Consider the following 16,369-nt stretch of genomic DNA (forward strand, 5'->3'; position numbering starts at 1 on the left):
GCATTTGGACACACCATTGTTCACCAGCTCACTTGCTGTTAACACAGCGCATGCAGACTAAAGAGTGATAGCTGAGTCGGGGTGATTTTCCTCCTGGGGCATCACCACCACATGCTGAGGCCAGAGCCCCGTGGATCTGGTTTTTGCATTTGTGCTTAAATATTTTCTTGTTTTAAAGTAATTCAATTGGGGGTGCCTGGGTGGCACAGTCGGTTAGGTGTCGGACTCTTGGTTTTGGCTCAGGTCATGATCTCCAGGTCCTGGGATCGAGCCCCGCCTTGGGCTCCATGCTCGGCAAGGAGTCTGCTTGAGATTCTCTCTCCCTCTGCCCTTCCCACTCGTGCTCTCTCTCTCTCTAAAATAAATAAATAAATATATTTTTTTAAAATAACAAAATAAAGTAATTAAATTGCTCTGACACAACCTGCAGAAATTAGAGGCTGCCCGGGGGAAGCGGTCTAACTTTGTGAATGTCCTTCACAGAACGCTGGCTGAAATGGCAGCGGCCACCTCAGTCCATGTGGTTGCAGTCATCGAGCCCATCATCCAGCACGCCGACTGGTTCTTCCCTGAAGGTAACGTACCTTTTCAATTTCACAGACCGCCCAAGCAGAACAATAACAGTATAAAAAATTCTTTAAAGAAGAAAATGCTTCAGTAGCCCCTTCGTGAGGATGTGATTGGTTTCATCTTTGACATATTGGCGTCCACATTATTTTGTATTTCGCTTTGTTTCACTTCACCCTGGAGCTGTCCACTCAGCCAGTGTGTACTGAATACCCATTGACACCATATGTCTGCTGCTGAGATATGCAGTCTTCCCTGGAGGAACCTGGCCCTTGGAGAAGGCCACATAAACAGATATCATCGTACGTGGCGAGTTAGAAGGAAGGGCAGATGGTTTGACAAACTCAGATGTTGGGCACAAAGAACAAGGACTGCTTTATAGAAGAGGTGACACTGAATGTGCAGTTTTCCGCTTGGAAAACAGCTTTTTGTTTCTGTAGGCAGAAAGCTGGGTCTTTGTAAAGGTGGAAGATGAAGCCGGATAGGTTGACTGGAGCCATTTTGTGAAGGTGGGAGCTGGCTGTGTCAGAAAAAGAGGATTTCAGCCGACAGGTGATAGGTTTCCAGACTACGTTTGTTGTAGTCCTGGGGTTCTCAGAGATTCCATGACCCCCTTCGGGGGCATTGGTAGGGCAAGCTTTGAGAGTCCAGACCTGTGGCCCTGCTGGCCCCTCCCCTGGAGTGTGAGCTCCATGACCCCAGGGCAAGCTCGTTTCTCCTTTCCCAGGGTCCCCTCATGATCGAGAATCATACCTCACTCGTGTAGATTCTCAACAAGTACGTGATGCATGAATGAATACCGGCATTTTGCCCAAGATTTCTTTGGGAAAACAAGTCTTAGAAAACTGCTATAGGCATTATGGAGTTGGTGTTGCCTTTTACTTGTACTTTATATCAAACTGTAAATACCTTTCATTTTTTTTTAGTAATCCATGCTATTGTCCTCTTCCATATTCCCTGATTTTTTTTTTTTAAAGAAGAAGGCAGAGGAATTGTGTAACTTATATTCTGAATCACACCCCCTCCTTATCTCTAGTTTCCTCATTTTACCGCCCCCTGGTGTGGCAAACCATTCTTGAAAAGATGAGGGGGCAGGGAGTTGCACCTGTGAAACAGGGAGGGCTGATGGGAGTTTTAAAGCCTCATGCACCCGTATGCTCTACACCTCATGTGCAGGCAGACCTCACTTTGTGGCGCTTCCTAGATGCTGCAGTATTTTACAAGTTGAAGATTGGCGGCAACCCTGCCTTGAGCGTGTCCTTTGGTGCCATTTTTTCCAATAGCATTTGCTCATTTCATGTCTCTGTCCCATTTTGGTAATTCTTGCAGTATTTCAAACTTTTTCTTTCTTATTATATTGGTTATAGTGATCTGTGATCGGTGATTACGACTTGCTGAAAACTCAGATGATGGTTAGCAATTTCTTAGCAACAAAGTGTTTTTTAAAGATTTTATTTATTTATTTGAGATAGAGAATGAGACAGAGAGAAAGAGTATGAGAGGGGGGAGGGTCAGAGGGAGAAGCAGACTCCCCGCCGAGCAGGGAGCCCGATGCGGGACTCGATCCCGGGACTCCAGGATCATGACCTGAGCCGAAGGCAGTCGCTGAACCGACTGAGCCACCCAGGCGCCCAACAAAGTGTTTTTTAAATAAGGTATGTGCCTTGTGTTTGTAGACATACTGCTATGACACATGGCCGCATAGTATAAACATAACTTTTATGTGCACTGGGGAACCAGAAGAGTCATTTGACTTGCTTTATTGTGATAATTCATTTTATTGGGATGTTCACTCCGTCGCGATACTTGCTTCATCACGATACTCGCCGTATTGCAGTGGTCTGCCCCCAAACCTACCTTATCTCTGAGGTGTACCTGCACGCTTGTTTCTTTGTCTCCTTGCAGAGGTGGAATTTAACGTATCGGAAGCATTCGTGCCTCTCGTCACCCCGAATTCCAATCACTCATCTCACACTGGAAATGACTCTGACTCAGGGACCCTCGAGAGGAAGCGACCTGCCAGCATGGCGGTCATGGAAGGGGACTTGGTGAAGAAGGAGAGGTGTGTTTAGAGCTGTTCACTTTCCTCCAACAGTAGATGTCATGTAGAAGAATTCCTAAACCCTTGGGATCTGGTACTGCGTCAGTGGACCTGTAGTACAAGAGTGGCCCACGGCGCGCCCATGACTGTCAGGTCCCGGTATTTCGGGAATTCTGCTCTAGTTCATTACAAACACTAACATGACCACAAGGCAGCTCTGTAGCTTGTCAGTACACATTTGTTCCATATGCATCCGAGCTTCACTTGGTCTGCGGTAAGCATCATACTCATGCTACAAAGCCACCTAAACGTACTTGACGAGGGGGGAAGGGAGAGAAAAAGCAGGGGGACGTTAGGTATTGTGGACAGAGAATAACCCACCTCTCACAGTGAGTTGTCGGATTTGGTTTTCAAAGAGACACATTTTGGATGTGACTTGGCCCCTCAGCGGAAGCCAGCCGCTGACTCCGATGCTCAGCTGGAGATACTCCCGTATTTGGACTTAGTGAGAGACGCAGGTCTCTATACTGTGCTCCACGGGCGATTTTAGTGGGATTTTCTTTTTTTTTTTTTTAAATGTTTTATTTATTCATGAGAGTCAGAGAGACAGAGAAGCAGAGGCAGAGGGAGAAGCAGGCTCCCCGCCTGGCAGGGAGCCCAATGCGGGACTCGATCCAGGACCCTGGGATCATGACCTGAGCCGAAGGCAGACGCTTAACCATCTGAGCCACCCAGGCGCCCTTTTAGTGGGATTTTCAAAACTTAATAAGGCTGTCTGTGACTTACGCCTTCAGAAGCCAACCTGTTCAGTCCGTACGAGGAAATGCCACTGTGCTCACCCACAAGGCCACGTCAGAGAGGCCTGCGGAGTAACGTGCTTTTCGCGCTCACATGGAATAACATCACTGGACGTGGTTTTACAACTAAACAGCAAGCTCTTCTTTTCATTGCCCGATCTTATAGTGAGCTCTGATTTTTTTGTTTCCTTTTGCTTTGTTGTTGTTTTTTAATCCATAGCAAAGGTCCATGCTTTACTTTCCATCTGTCCCTCTGAAACCCACATTTCTTTTTTTTTTTTTTTAAGATTTTATTTATTTATTTGAGAGAGAGAATGAAAGAGAGAGAGAGAGCATGAGAGGGGGGAGGGTCAGAGGGAGAAGCAGACTCCCCGCCGAGCAGGGAGCCCGATGCGGGACTCGATCCAGGGACTCCAGGATCATGACCTGAGCCGAAGGCAGTCGCTTAACCAACTGAGCCACCCAGGCGCCCGAAACCCACATTTCTTACGGGCAGAAGTTTTACTTCTCTGAAGCCCCGATCACACATTAGGTCCTGCTTCCTGATGACACACTGGCCACCGCACAATTAGCCTTCACGTATTTGAAGTCACGAAATGCAGCATCCTGACCCTGGTGGGCACGCAGGAAACAATTCTCGGTTATCTCCCGGGGTGGATTCTCCCCGCCAACTGACCCGGCACACGCGAGCTCAGGGAGCCCCATGTCTCTGTTTTTCAAACTGAAAAGCTTGAGAGTTCATCCATCAGTCGGCTTACGTGAAAAGTGAATCTTCCTCCTCCCCATCCTCCAACCACCGTCTCCTTCCCGAAAGCAATGATATTCTTCCGGGGTCACGAATCCTTTCAGATACATTCTTTGCATCCGCCCACACCAGTGCTCATACAGCTCAGCTGTAGAGGCAGGGCGGTGTGACATCCCGACGCTGCCCGCAGCCTCCACCCCGTCCCCCGCACGCACAGACTCAAGGCGGCCGTTGGGTGGTAGGCAGGTAGGCGCGCTAACGCGATGTCACCCACTCAGGACGAGGCCTGCCTGTGTGCTTTCAGCCGTTCACACCCGAATTGAGAAAGGACATTGATCAGTACCAGGTCTGTTGGTTTGCTCAGGTGGAAAACCAGGTTGAGCTGCTTGCCTTGGTAACAGCAGCGACCATTCGTCTGGTCCTCGCTGCCTCACTGCATGCTGGGCAACTCGGGTGGCTCACCCCGTGCGCGGGTTTTAACACGTGCGGACCAGTGGACTTCTGTCTCTATAGTCGCTTGCATGCTGTGTTGACTGTTTCTTCTTTCTGTGTAGCTTTGGTGTGAAGCTTATGGACTTCCAGGCCCACCGGCGGGGTGGCACTCTAACTAGAAAGCACATATCCCCGGCTTTCCAGCCGCCACTCCCGCCCACAGATGGCAGCACCTTGGCTCCTGCAGGCCCAGAGCCCCCTCCCCAGAGCTCTAGGGCTGAAAGCAGCGCAGGGGGTGGGACGGTCCCCTCTTCTGCGGGCACACTGGAGCAGGGGCCAAGCCCGGGCGACAGGTAAGAAGGCCGGCTTCTGCTGGCGGTGGGTGCTCAGTGCCCCAGCCTTCTTGCAGGCGCTGGCCTGCAGGCATGGCCTCCATGCCCACAGAATCGCTCAGCAGGGAGTGAACCAGATCTGCCTTCACTCTTCTGGTTGGCAAAGGATGGGAGAAAAGACTGCAAATTGCTTGCTTCCTTTCCTGTTTTCCAAAAGAAGCAACGTTTGTTTGCATTCTTTACCATACTGCTTTGGTGCTGGAAGCCAACAGGCAGCTAGCAGTACTATAAACCTCTTTTCCCTGTTTGATGTGCACTCAGTGTTCATTTACCATTTGCTTTTGTCATCTTCTACACTAAGTAGTTAACACTTGAATGTAGCAAGTTACTTAGAGTATTCCTGGTATTCATTCACTCACCCATCCACCCATCTACCCACCCATTCACCCACCCATCCACCCACCCATCCATCTGTCTGTCCGTCCATCCCATCCACCCACCCATCCATCCGTCCATCCATCCATCCATCCATCCGCCCGTCCATCCATCCATCCGTCCATCCATCCAATCAGATTTACTCAATAACTGAGTGCCAGATGCAGTACACAATTGGTGGACTGAGACCTCCCCCACCCCTAGCTTTCAGTCTTACAGGCAAATTGATAGGTGAATACAAGGTAGAAAATATGATAGAGTTTCTTAAAAGGCTCTTTTGTTGCTTAACCTTTTGATTAGCTGTCAGGAGTGGGGTACAAATATATAGCAACTTTTAGAAAGAGTACTTTTGAACTTGAGATTTTCATCTACTCTGCATGAATTCACTTCTCCACCGGAGCCTACTTCAGGTGCTATGTCAGACAGTTCAGGACTAGAAACTGCTGGAACAGATGAGCCCCTCTACAGAGTATGGGCTACGATTTTTCTTGTCCTTTTCTCTACCATGGCCATATATAAAGCACTAGATAACCACATATAAAGTAAAGTAAATGCATAGAACAAGGATCCAGCTTCTCTGGATGGGGAGGGAGTGCCTGGTGGGATGTGAGGCTCCTGCTTAGGAGATAAAAATCCCATCCCAGCCTCACAGCTGAATTCGGACTGCTCTGTATATTCCTGAGTTCCTTTTGACTCACAGAATTTGCAGAAGTTCACGTTTTGGTTAAAAATCACGAAGGCTTCCACCTCCCAAGGCTTCCTAGGCACATTATAACTCCGTGTTGTCTTGTCGAAACTGATGCTCCACACATGTCTTTGTTTGGGCTTTTAATTTTTTTTTTGTTTGAGGGGGAAAAAAAAGTATTTGCAGACTCACACATTTTCATTTACCTGTAGCCTTCAGGTTGCTTAATCAGGCTAAATACATTAAGACAATAATTAGGATGCCTGACAGAAGGACAAACGGAGTGTCAGTCCTCAATTTGCTTTTGTTCTTTATGCCCTGTGGGTATTTTGTGTACTTTCACGAATGGTGTTCACACTTTAGTGACCCTGACAAGATGCAGCTGTAACGCTTAGTATACAAAGTTCTGAGCCAGGAATCGGCCCGAGTTCTGATCTCTGTCCACCCTGCTGCTAACCAGCTCCGGGCTGTGAGCCATCATTGAGTCTCAGGGTTACTCTTTCCTCGAGTCCAAATGATTGATAATAACCTAGCACTTTATAATTTACAATGTTAGTATCTTGCCACAGCTTTTGCTTTGTTTTGTACACTGCGTGTGTCAAATCTCGTTCTTTTGAAGTCCGAAAGCCCTTTCATGTTTTTTAATACTGCCCAATTGAAGTACAAGCAAACTAGAAATTTCTCTTTTTTTTTTTTTTTTAAAGATTTTATTTATTTATTTGACAGAGAGACACAGCGAGAGAGGGAACACAAGCAGGGGGAGAGGGAGAGGGAGAAGCAGGCTTCCCGCGGAGCAGGGAGCCCGATGCAGGGCTCGATCCCAGGACCCTGGGATCATGACCTGAGCTGAAGACAGACGCTTAACAACTGAGCCACCCAGGCACCCCTCAAACTAGAAATTTCTTGTTGGTAGCTGTGAAATAGTGTCTCTCGTGATATTCGAGTGACAGAGTAGCTGGAAGACAATTGAGGCAGTGAATCTCCTAAAATATCCCTGTGTGGCCACAAATAAATAGTGGGTTTGCAGACCCAGTGTGAACTGTTGAAAATTCCCGATCACCTCCTTGCCTGCTGAGGTGAAAACTCTGGGTGGAATCTGGTATTTTGGTAGCGTGCTGACTAGCTTTCTCGCGGGGAATGCCTGACATCGAACTTGACTTCTGCTCTCCGTAGTCCGCCAAAACCCAAGGACTCCGCACCTGCCCCTGCCCCAGGGAGAAATGGCAGTCAGATGGCCAGTGGCCAGAACCAGGCGCAGATGGCGGCTGGCTCCCATCAGCTCTCCGTTGGCCCGGGGCACAATTCCGCTGGCCCTAGCCCGCACACTCTGCGCCGAGGTAAGTAGCCACCTTTACTCCTTCCCCTTAGGGAGGGATGTGCAGACTTCCTTGGGTTAGCACAGGGATTCACGTTGCAAGACTTTCCGACAGAGCATCTCCATGTCTGTTTTAAAATGGCAAGCAGAGGGGAACCTGCTGGCTTCGTTGAAGGAGCACGCGACGCTTGATCTTAGAGTCTCAAGTTCAAGCCCCACATTGGGTGTAGAGATTACTTTAAAAAAAAAAACAAAACTTCAAAAAAAATGGCAAGCAGAAAAATCAGTCGTTTAAGAGCAAAATCATTAAAAGGAAATGAAATAATAGAGAGCAGAAAAGCAGGCATTTAAGAATATGTTTAAGCCACAAAGCCTAATAAACAAAAAGTTTTTTCTTGGAAACAACGCTCCCAGTTTTCCAGAAATCTGGCATTCCAAGCCATCCCTCTGCTTGGAAGCCACTGTAGCCTCTGTCGTAACCAGGCTCTACGGGTCTGCAAGCCGCTGTAACCTCTAGATTGAGGTCTGGGCTTTCTGGGTCCTGAGTGCTGTATGATCTGAATGGTTCCCACCCATATCCCTACTGTCCTCCAACCAGCAGTTAGGGGGGTTGCTCTAAAACACAGCAGATCGTGTCTTCTCTCCGTTGAAACTGTCCCTCCGATGGCTTCTGTGCAGACCTCCCCTGTGGGGCCGGTGTGGTCCAGCCTGCCTTTGGGCCCCACACTTAACCACACCCCCTCTCTCGCCAAGCTTCAGCGGTGCTGGTCTGCTCTCTGCTCCTGGGATGCACTAAGCTCATTCCCTCTTTTTTTCTTTTTTTAAAGATTTTATTTATTTATTTGTCAGAGAGAGCACAAGCAGGGGGAGCAACAGGCAAAGGGAGAAGGAGAAACAGGCTCCCCACTGAGCAGGGAGCCCAACGTGGGGCTTGATCCCAGGACCTGGAGATCATGACCTGAGCTGAAGGCAGACGCTTAACAAACTGAGCCACCCAGGTGTCCCTCATTCCTTCTTTAGAACTTCTGTGTTCCATTTTTTCTCTTCTGGAACATTCTGACTCACAACATCTTCTTGTGGTTCTTTTTTTTTTTTTTTTTTTTAATTTTACTGGGGTCAGAAGACCTACAATGAGATCTACCTTCTTAAATCTCTAAGAGTACTACACGCACAGTGTGGTGCAGCAGACTCTAGAACTTACTCATCCTGCATAATTGAAACTTGATGTCTGTTGCTTTGCAGCTGTCCATTAGCCCCTCCCCAGTACTCTCTCTCTAGCCCTGGCAACCACCATTCCACTCTGTGGGTTTGACTGCTTTAGATACTTGATATAAGTGCAATCACGCAGTATTTGTCTTATTGTGACTGCCTTATGTCACTTAGCGTAATGTCCTCTAGCTTCATCCACGATGTTGTATATGGCAGGATATCCTTCTTTTTTAAGGCTAAATAATACTCCGTTGCCCATAGATCCCACATTTTTTTTTAAAGATTTTATTTATTTTTTTGACAGAGAGAGACACAGCAAGAGAGGGAACACAAGCAGGGGGAGTGGGAGAGGGAGAAGCAGGCTTCCCGAGGAGCAGGGAGCCTGATGTGGGGCTCAATCCCAGGACCCTGGGATCATGACCTGAGCCGAAGGCAAACGCTTAACGACTGAGCCACCCAGGTGACCCCATTTTTTTTTTAATCCAATTATCCGTCGATGGACGTTTAGGCTGTTTCTACATCTTGGCTATTGTGAATAATGCTGCAGGGACCACAGGAATGCAAATATCTTTTTGAGATCCTGATTTCAGTTCTTTTGGCTAAATACCCAGAAGTGGGTTTGCTGGATCATATGGTAGTTCTATTTTTAGTTTTTTGAGGAACCTCTATACTGTTTTCCATAATGACTGCACCAATTTACATTCCCACCAACAGTGCACAAGGGTTGCATTTTCTCTACATCTTCGCCAACACTTGTTGTCTTTGGGGGTTTTGTTAATAGTAGCCATTCTGACGGGGTGAGGTGATGTCTCACTGTGGTTTTGATTTGCATTTCCCTGACGATGAGTGATGTTGAGCATCTTTTCCTGTGCCTATTGGCCATCTGGATGACTTCTTTGGAGAAAAGTCTATTCAAGTGTTTAGCCCATTTTAAAATCAGGTTATTAGTTGTTTTGCTATTGAGTTGTAGGTGTTCCTTACATATTTTGGAAATTAACCCCTTATCAGATAGATGGTTTGCAACTGTTTTCTCCAATTCTGTGGGTTACCTCTTCATCTGTCAGTCGTTCCCTTTGCTGTGCAGAAGCTTTGTAGTTTGATGTGGACCCATACATCCATTCTTCTGTTGCTTGTGCTTTCGGTGCCATATCCAGGAAACCATTGACAATTCCGATGTCATGAAGCCTTCCCCTCTGTATTTTCTTCAAGGAGTTTGACATTTTCAGGTCTTATGTTTAAGTCTTTTTTTTTTTTTTTAAGATTTTATTTATTTATCTGAGAGGGAGCGAGCAAGAGAGAGCGCGCGCATGAGCAGGGGGGAGGGGCAGAGGGAGAGGCAGACTCCCCGCTGAGCAGGGACCCTGATGTGGGACTTGATCCTGGAACTCCCGGATCATGACCTGAGCCAAAGGCAGACGCTTAACTGACTGAGCCACCCAGGCGCCCCTCTTATGTTTAAATCTTTAATCCATTTTGAGTTGACTTTTGCTCATGGTATAAGATAAGGGTCCAGTTTTATTCTGCCTGTGGACGTCCGCTTTTCCCAACACCACCCATTGAAGAAACTGTCCTTTCCTCATTGTATATCCTCAGTGCCCAGTCGAAGATCAGCTGGCCGTATATGCGTGGAATTTTTATAAGTTACAGGCAAGGAGGCAAAGTCAGGGACACTGCTTGGTTACAGACCCCACCTGGTCCTTCTTAAGGCGATCCTCTCTCCTGAGCCACCATCATCTTCATCTGTACCCCAGCTGATCCCAGAGGGTAATTAGGTCTTCTCTTCCTGGATTCTGGGTATAACCCTGCTTCCAGGTTGAGGCCCTCCTTATGGCCACCTTAGGGGTCTTTCCTGCTTCCTCAAACCACGGATCACAGGACGAGTGTGATCCTTCAGCCCTCGCTGCAGCCTCCCCGGACGTTCACAGGTGGTCTTGGACAAGGTCCACCATTCTCCCACGGCCTTGGCACCCGACTCTCCTGCCTCCTCTCCTAATTCCCTCGGCATCCTTTCCTGCCAGGAATGGTCTTTCATCTAGTGGGAATTTACAATTAATATCGCTCAGAATAGAAAGCTAGACATTTTTCTTTTTAAGTTGCTTATGGTAACCAGAGAATGGCTACTATTCCAGAGTCCTTCCTTTGTCGGTTGGTTGGTTGTTTCTTTAGGAAAAGGTCTTCCGAGGTCCAGGGTCAAAAGTTCTAGGCCAGCAGAGCAGAGCAGACTTTATACCTTTTTCATTCCTGAATTCTGAGCCCTGTGAGCAGGGAGCCAGGCAGTGTAGGAAGGAGGAAGGGGATGAAAAAGAGTTCAAGGAGTCCATAGAGCATGGTTGTGAGCCTCTGTTCTGCCAGTTATTAGCTGTGTGATCTTTTGCAAATACTTGACTCCTCTGAGCGTCGGTTTTCTCCACCGTGAAATGGGTATGACAATGCCTGTCTTACAGGGAGCTAATGGGACTTATATGAGACTTAAATGGGACTTCAGTTTATGTAGGGGGCCTAACTTGTGTGCTGGTGATGTGGGGTAAATGATCCTCCTTAATTTCTCTATCGCTTTTGGGGAAGATTAGTAGGATCTCAGTACAATTTGAAAAATACTAACGTCTCTCCTTTCCACCCATCTCTCTAAGCCCAAAACCTGATCTCCAGACCCATTGTTTTCCATTTCTCCCTCCTCAGTACCAAATTCTGCACCCAAGCCCTCTTAGTGACACTGATCTCAACTGGTATGAGAAGGATGGTGATGCGCTTCAACTCTCCTTAGAGAAATCTAGCTAAGACAACTCTTCCAGACTTACTTGTACTTCTATCCAGAGCATATCTGTTAATTCAAATGATTCTGGAATTGGTAGAATTCCTGTTATTTAAAAAAAAACAAAACAAAAAACTAAGCCTTCTGAGAGAAGCCGGCTTAGGGCAAGGGGCCATGGTGCATGTATAGGCAGATCAGTCATGCTTGGGGGTCACCCTCTTCTAGCTGTTCTTGCTTCTCCCTGATTCTTCCCGGGCTCTCAGATCACGCAGGAAGGACACTGACAAGTGGGCAGCTCAGTGGGCTTAGAGCAGCGATTCCATGTAGGGAGGCGGCCCCCCCACCGTTCACTGAGTTCTCTTCATATTGAACTTTTCAAACGACAGGTCTTGGGGTACCTGGCTGGCTCTGTGTGTAGAGCATACAACTCTTGATCTCGGGGTCATGAGTTCAAACCCCACATCGGGTATAGAGATCAGTAAATTTTTTTTTTTTTAAAGATTTTATTTATTTATTTGACAGAGAGAGAGACAGCGAGAGAATACAAGCAGGGGGAGTGGGAGACGGAGAAGCAGGCTTCCCGTGGAGCAGGGAGCCCAATGTGGGGCTTGATCCTAGGACCCTGGGATCATAACCTGAGCCGAAGGCAGACGCTTAACGACTGAGCCACCCAGGCTCCCCGATCAGTAAAAATTTTTTAAATTAAAAAATAAACAGCAGGTCTTTAAAGGTCCCTATGTGTATAAGGTACTTTTTCTTTTTACCATAAACTTCTTGTTTGGGAATAATTTTAGATTTCCAGAGAAGTGGCAGAGGCAGTGTGGGTTGTCCCCATATGCCCCTCACCCACTTCTCCAACTGTTAACGTCCCAGGTCCCCAGGGTGCGTTTATCGCAGCCCAGAGACCAACCCCACTGCTTTACTATGGACGAAACTCCGTATTTTGTTCAGATTTCACCAGTTCCACCAATGTCCATATTCTGTCCCGGCTCGCTCCCATCCAGGAGACCGCGGCGCATGCATCCACCTCATCTCCTGAGTCTCCTCTGGGCCGTGACAGTTTCTGTCCTCTCTTGTGTTTTCGTGGCCTTGATGGCTTGGGGGAGGGCCGGTCAGGCATTTTGAAGGACGTCCTCAATTCGAGTTTGTCAGCTGCTGTTCTCCTGGTTAGACTTGGGCCTGGGGGCTTGGGGGAGGGAGACCACAGAGTGAAGTGCCCTCCCGCTTGCATCCTTGCACGGGGCGCTTGGGATCCGCCGTGGTGAGGTTCACCTGATAAAGGCGGTGTTGGCTCTCGCCGTGCTGTTCTTACTGAAAGGTGTTTTCCCCTTTGTGCAGCTGTTAAAAAACCTGCTCCTGCACCCCCGAAACCAGGAAACCCACCTCCTGGCCACCTCGGGGGCCAGAGCTCTCCAGGAACATCTCCGCACCCACCCAGCCTGTCACCAAAGCCAACCACCCGCAGCCCTTCTCCTCCCGCCCAGCACGCAGGCCAGGCCCCCGCCCAGCACGCGGGCCAGGCCCCCGGCCAGCCCTGCACCACCTCGCAGCCCTCTGCGCCCCGGAGGTACTCCAGCAGCCTGTCCCCGATACAAGCCCCCAGTCACCCGCCGCCGCAGCCCCCGACGCAGGCCGCGCTGCTGGGGCACAGCAGACCGAGTAGCCAGGGCCCGCCCGCCCCGGTGGCACTGCCCAGTGAGCCTGGACTTGAGCAGCCGCCTCACACCCCTCCCCAGACTCCAACGCCCCCCAGGACTCCACCTTTAGGAAAACAGAACCCCAGCCTGCCAGCTTCTCAGACCCAGGCGGTGAGTAACCCTGAGACGGTGCAGCCACACACCGGAACCTTACCGAGACCGAGACCAGTACCAAAGCCGAGGAACCGGCCCAGTGTGCCTCCACCCCCACATCCTCCTGGCGCCCACTCTGCTGGGGACGGCACCCTCACCAACGCAGCTCCCACTGCTTCCAAAATAGTAACGGGTAAGTGAGAAACCGGCTCAGACCTTTCCCCCCATCCACACTACATTGCTTCCGGACTCTCCCCTTTCAGTTTAGGCTTTGGTTTTCAGCAGGGGGCAGCAAACTATCCCCACTGGCCAGATCCGGCCCATAGCCCATTTTTATAAATAAAGTTTTATTGGGACACAGCCACTCTAATTTGTTTACATACTGTCTTTGGCTGCTTTTGTGCTAACATAACAGTGGTATAGTCCTATCAGAGAGTATTTGGCTCACAGAGCCTAAAAATATTTACTACCTGGCCCTTGAAGTTAGCTGGCCTCTGATTTATAGTTTCATATGTGTTTAAGACCTATCTACCTTTACCTTCTTCTAAGTATAATGACCTAATGCAGGTGGAAGGTGTTGTACAACATGAGCATGAAATCCATCTCTTAGCAAATTCCTCATTAAGATACTTATTTTCCTTCTAAAGCTAAAAATGTTCATAGTAAGTGAAGCATTTCAGGTATAACTTTAAAAAAACGTGATCTGTGCCCATTTGGATGCTCCGGGAAGAGAAGTCTTGGGGCATGATCACATCAGAGCGTGAGCCTCAAGTGGTGAGGGAGGGGAAGGATCAAGAATTTCCCATAATTCCTGTGGAAACCTGTTTCGGGTGGTGGTGATTATATAGATTTCAGTGGGCTACCTAATGGGGTGGTTTGTTTTGTTTTGTTTTTTACAGGTAGTCTAGAACATGATCATTTAATTTAATTTTTATTTCTTTAAAAAGTTCTACCCCAAGGGCTCTAATACACTATTTGATTTAAGGATGGGGTGGATGGGGGTTTTTAATGTGTTTTTAAAAATGGCACTTAGGAGCTTTGAATCACAACAGCTTAGTTTTAAATTTCCTATGTGGAGCTAGTTTGTACCGCACAACTTCTCTGCTGAAATGAGCCAACGGTATCCCCTGGACTGGTATCCCAAATGATGAGGGTTAACCAAATAGTCTATCTTTTGATAACCCTATTTTTTTTTTCCAGGAATATACTACATAAGTGCACATATTATAAATGGTTAATAATTTCTGATGACACTCCAGCATTTATTTTTAAAAAACAAAGCCATATTGGTGTGTTTGTTTGTTTGTTTCCCAATAGATGCCCTCACAGGTGGGGAAGGTTCCCAGGACTAAGGTCTGTAACCCCCCCAAGCAGCTCTCACCACAGCTCCAAACGCTCCTGCTTAGCCCTGTTTTGCATATGTGCTTGTGACTATGTGCTCAGGAGCAGCTACTTGATGCCCCTGCCATCTGTTCTGTAGCATTAGACATTCCTTATGTTCTTAGCAAAAGCATCCCGAGCCGCTATGCTCCAAATTCAAGAGGTAGATGTCAGTAGATTGAGAACCCGATTTCAAGCTACTCTCATAAGATACGAGGAGTGTCTTCCTTCTTGTTGGTAAGCCTTTCCTAAAGGGTCCTGCTCTTCTCACTGATTTATCTCTCATAGATTGGCTCATCACATCCAACCAAAGAGGACTCGGGTGCAGTCAGCACAGAAAATTGTGTTCCCTGTGTCTTGAGCTTTAATTTTTTAATTGTATATTTTAAGTGCAAGTTAACTGCATGGAGCTTCTTAATTTGATGTTTGAAATTCTCGGACCAAAAAAAAAAAAATCTTCCTCCAAAGATCCCACACTAAATTCCTTTGCATTCCAGCATGCTTACATTTTGCTTTCTTAAACCATATGAGCTTTTCCAAGGGCACCGTGAGGCTCATCTACATCCTGCCTTTGGGTCCGCATTTGGACACCGTAAGGCTCTCATTATGTGTACCGTTGCTCTCAGCCACTGAGCTGAGCCTTAAACCTTTGGTGGGCTACTTCAACAGAGTATTCACAGCTTTGGTCTGAGTAAGACTTTCTGGAGAAACTGGAAAGGGAAACTAGAGTGCGACCTTTAGGACACAGGAGGACACAGGGATGAGTCCCCCTTCCCGACTCCTTATAACCCAGAAGCCAGGGGTTGCCTGATGGGGTGTGGAAGTCATGCACAACAGTAAAGTAACTAAGCCCTAATCAAGGCTGAGCCTTTTAACATGTCAATACTTGGGACACACCAAAATTCCCCCCCTCCACCCAGATCTTTCCTTCTTTTTAGACCGAGAACTACAAACCAGAATCATGTCTGTTATTTAATACCGTTCTCCACCCAGGTGTATTTATTCCAGAAAGCTATCTTACTGATCCGGTACAGCCCCATAAGGCTCTGTACTTTATAATTATCAGGTCAGGGAAATTTTATATAAAAACTACTTTTCCTTAAGATGTTAAGCTAAGTATTTAAAAACCAATCTATGTTATGAATTCTCCTAAACTCAAGAAATTCCAGGTCACCACAATGACCTTTGTATTGCAGAATTAACTTTTAATTGCTTAAAAATGCCCAGACTACCCGCAGAAGCGCACAAAAGGCCAGCATTTAGGACTCACGAGTCCGCTAGTGTTAACCATTCCGATATGGCTATTGGGTATTTCAACATAACTTCCAAGGAAGGCGTTTCTTTATTACGACATCGTGTGTTTTTACATGGAAAACCACAGACAGATTCCTAGAAACAGGTTATTCGTTTAGAGCAGTTAATCCCAAAAAAGTGGAACTAAGGCTTGGGCATTAGGATAAACTCTTGGGGGAGATTGTTGCTGCCAAGCACCTTTGGCAGTTCAGCACTGGCCCAGGGGGAACGGAGGGATTCTGGTGTCACTGGAATCTCTTCTTCATCGTCACTGTAGAAAGCATGACAAGGCTTTTAGCTTCGAAAGTAAGAGAGTGTACATCTTGCTGTTTTTCAAATAATAGATTCTAGCCAAGAGTGTTCTAATTTCAACATTTTATTAAATAATTTAGATGTATGACCTGCCATATTCAGTAGGAACTGAAATTGGAATATTTAATGGTAAGGAAAAGGCACCTGATTGGCCAAAGCATTTGTGCTACTTTATGATCATGTTTGTGCACTAATGCCTGTTACTAACCGGGCACCCTAACCCTGCCTGCTTGCATCCCTACTAACAGTGCATGTACTGAAGGAGGCTGGCTTCGTTCATGCTT

The 16,369-nt window shown here is 47.4% G+C and overlaps 1 protein-coding gene across 1 annotated transcript in view; it reads left to right on the forward strand.

The window, feature by feature from the left end:
* ARHGAP17 (Rho GTPase activating protein 17) overlaps nucleotides 1–16,369 on the forward strand; it is a gene marked incomplete at its 5' end in the record, with an annotated part of 53,814 nt that overhangs the window by 31,109 nt on the left and 6,336 nt on the right. The window contains 5 exons of the mRNA XM_081819180.1: nucleotides 484–575; nucleotides 2,473–2,629; nucleotides 4,705–4,935; nucleotides 7,208–7,371; nucleotides 12,649–13,293. Coding sequence (XP_081675306.1) covers nucleotides 484–575; nucleotides 2,473–2,629; nucleotides 4,705–4,935; nucleotides 7,208–7,371; nucleotides 12,649–13,293 — 1,289 coding nt within the window. The remainder of the gene's footprint in view (nucleotides 1–483; nucleotides 576–2,472; nucleotides 2,630–4,704; nucleotides 4,936–7,207; nucleotides 7,372–12,648; nucleotides 13,294–16,369) is intronic.

The sequence above is a fragment of the Leptonychotes weddellii genome, chromosome 5 (assembly GCF_054177405.1).
Source record: "Leptonychotes weddellii isolate Sample4059 chromosome 5, ASM5417740v2, whole genome shotgun sequence".
NCBI classification, from domain to species: Eukaryota; Metazoa; Chordata; class Mammalia; order Carnivora; family Phocidae; genus Leptonychotes; species Leptonychotes weddellii.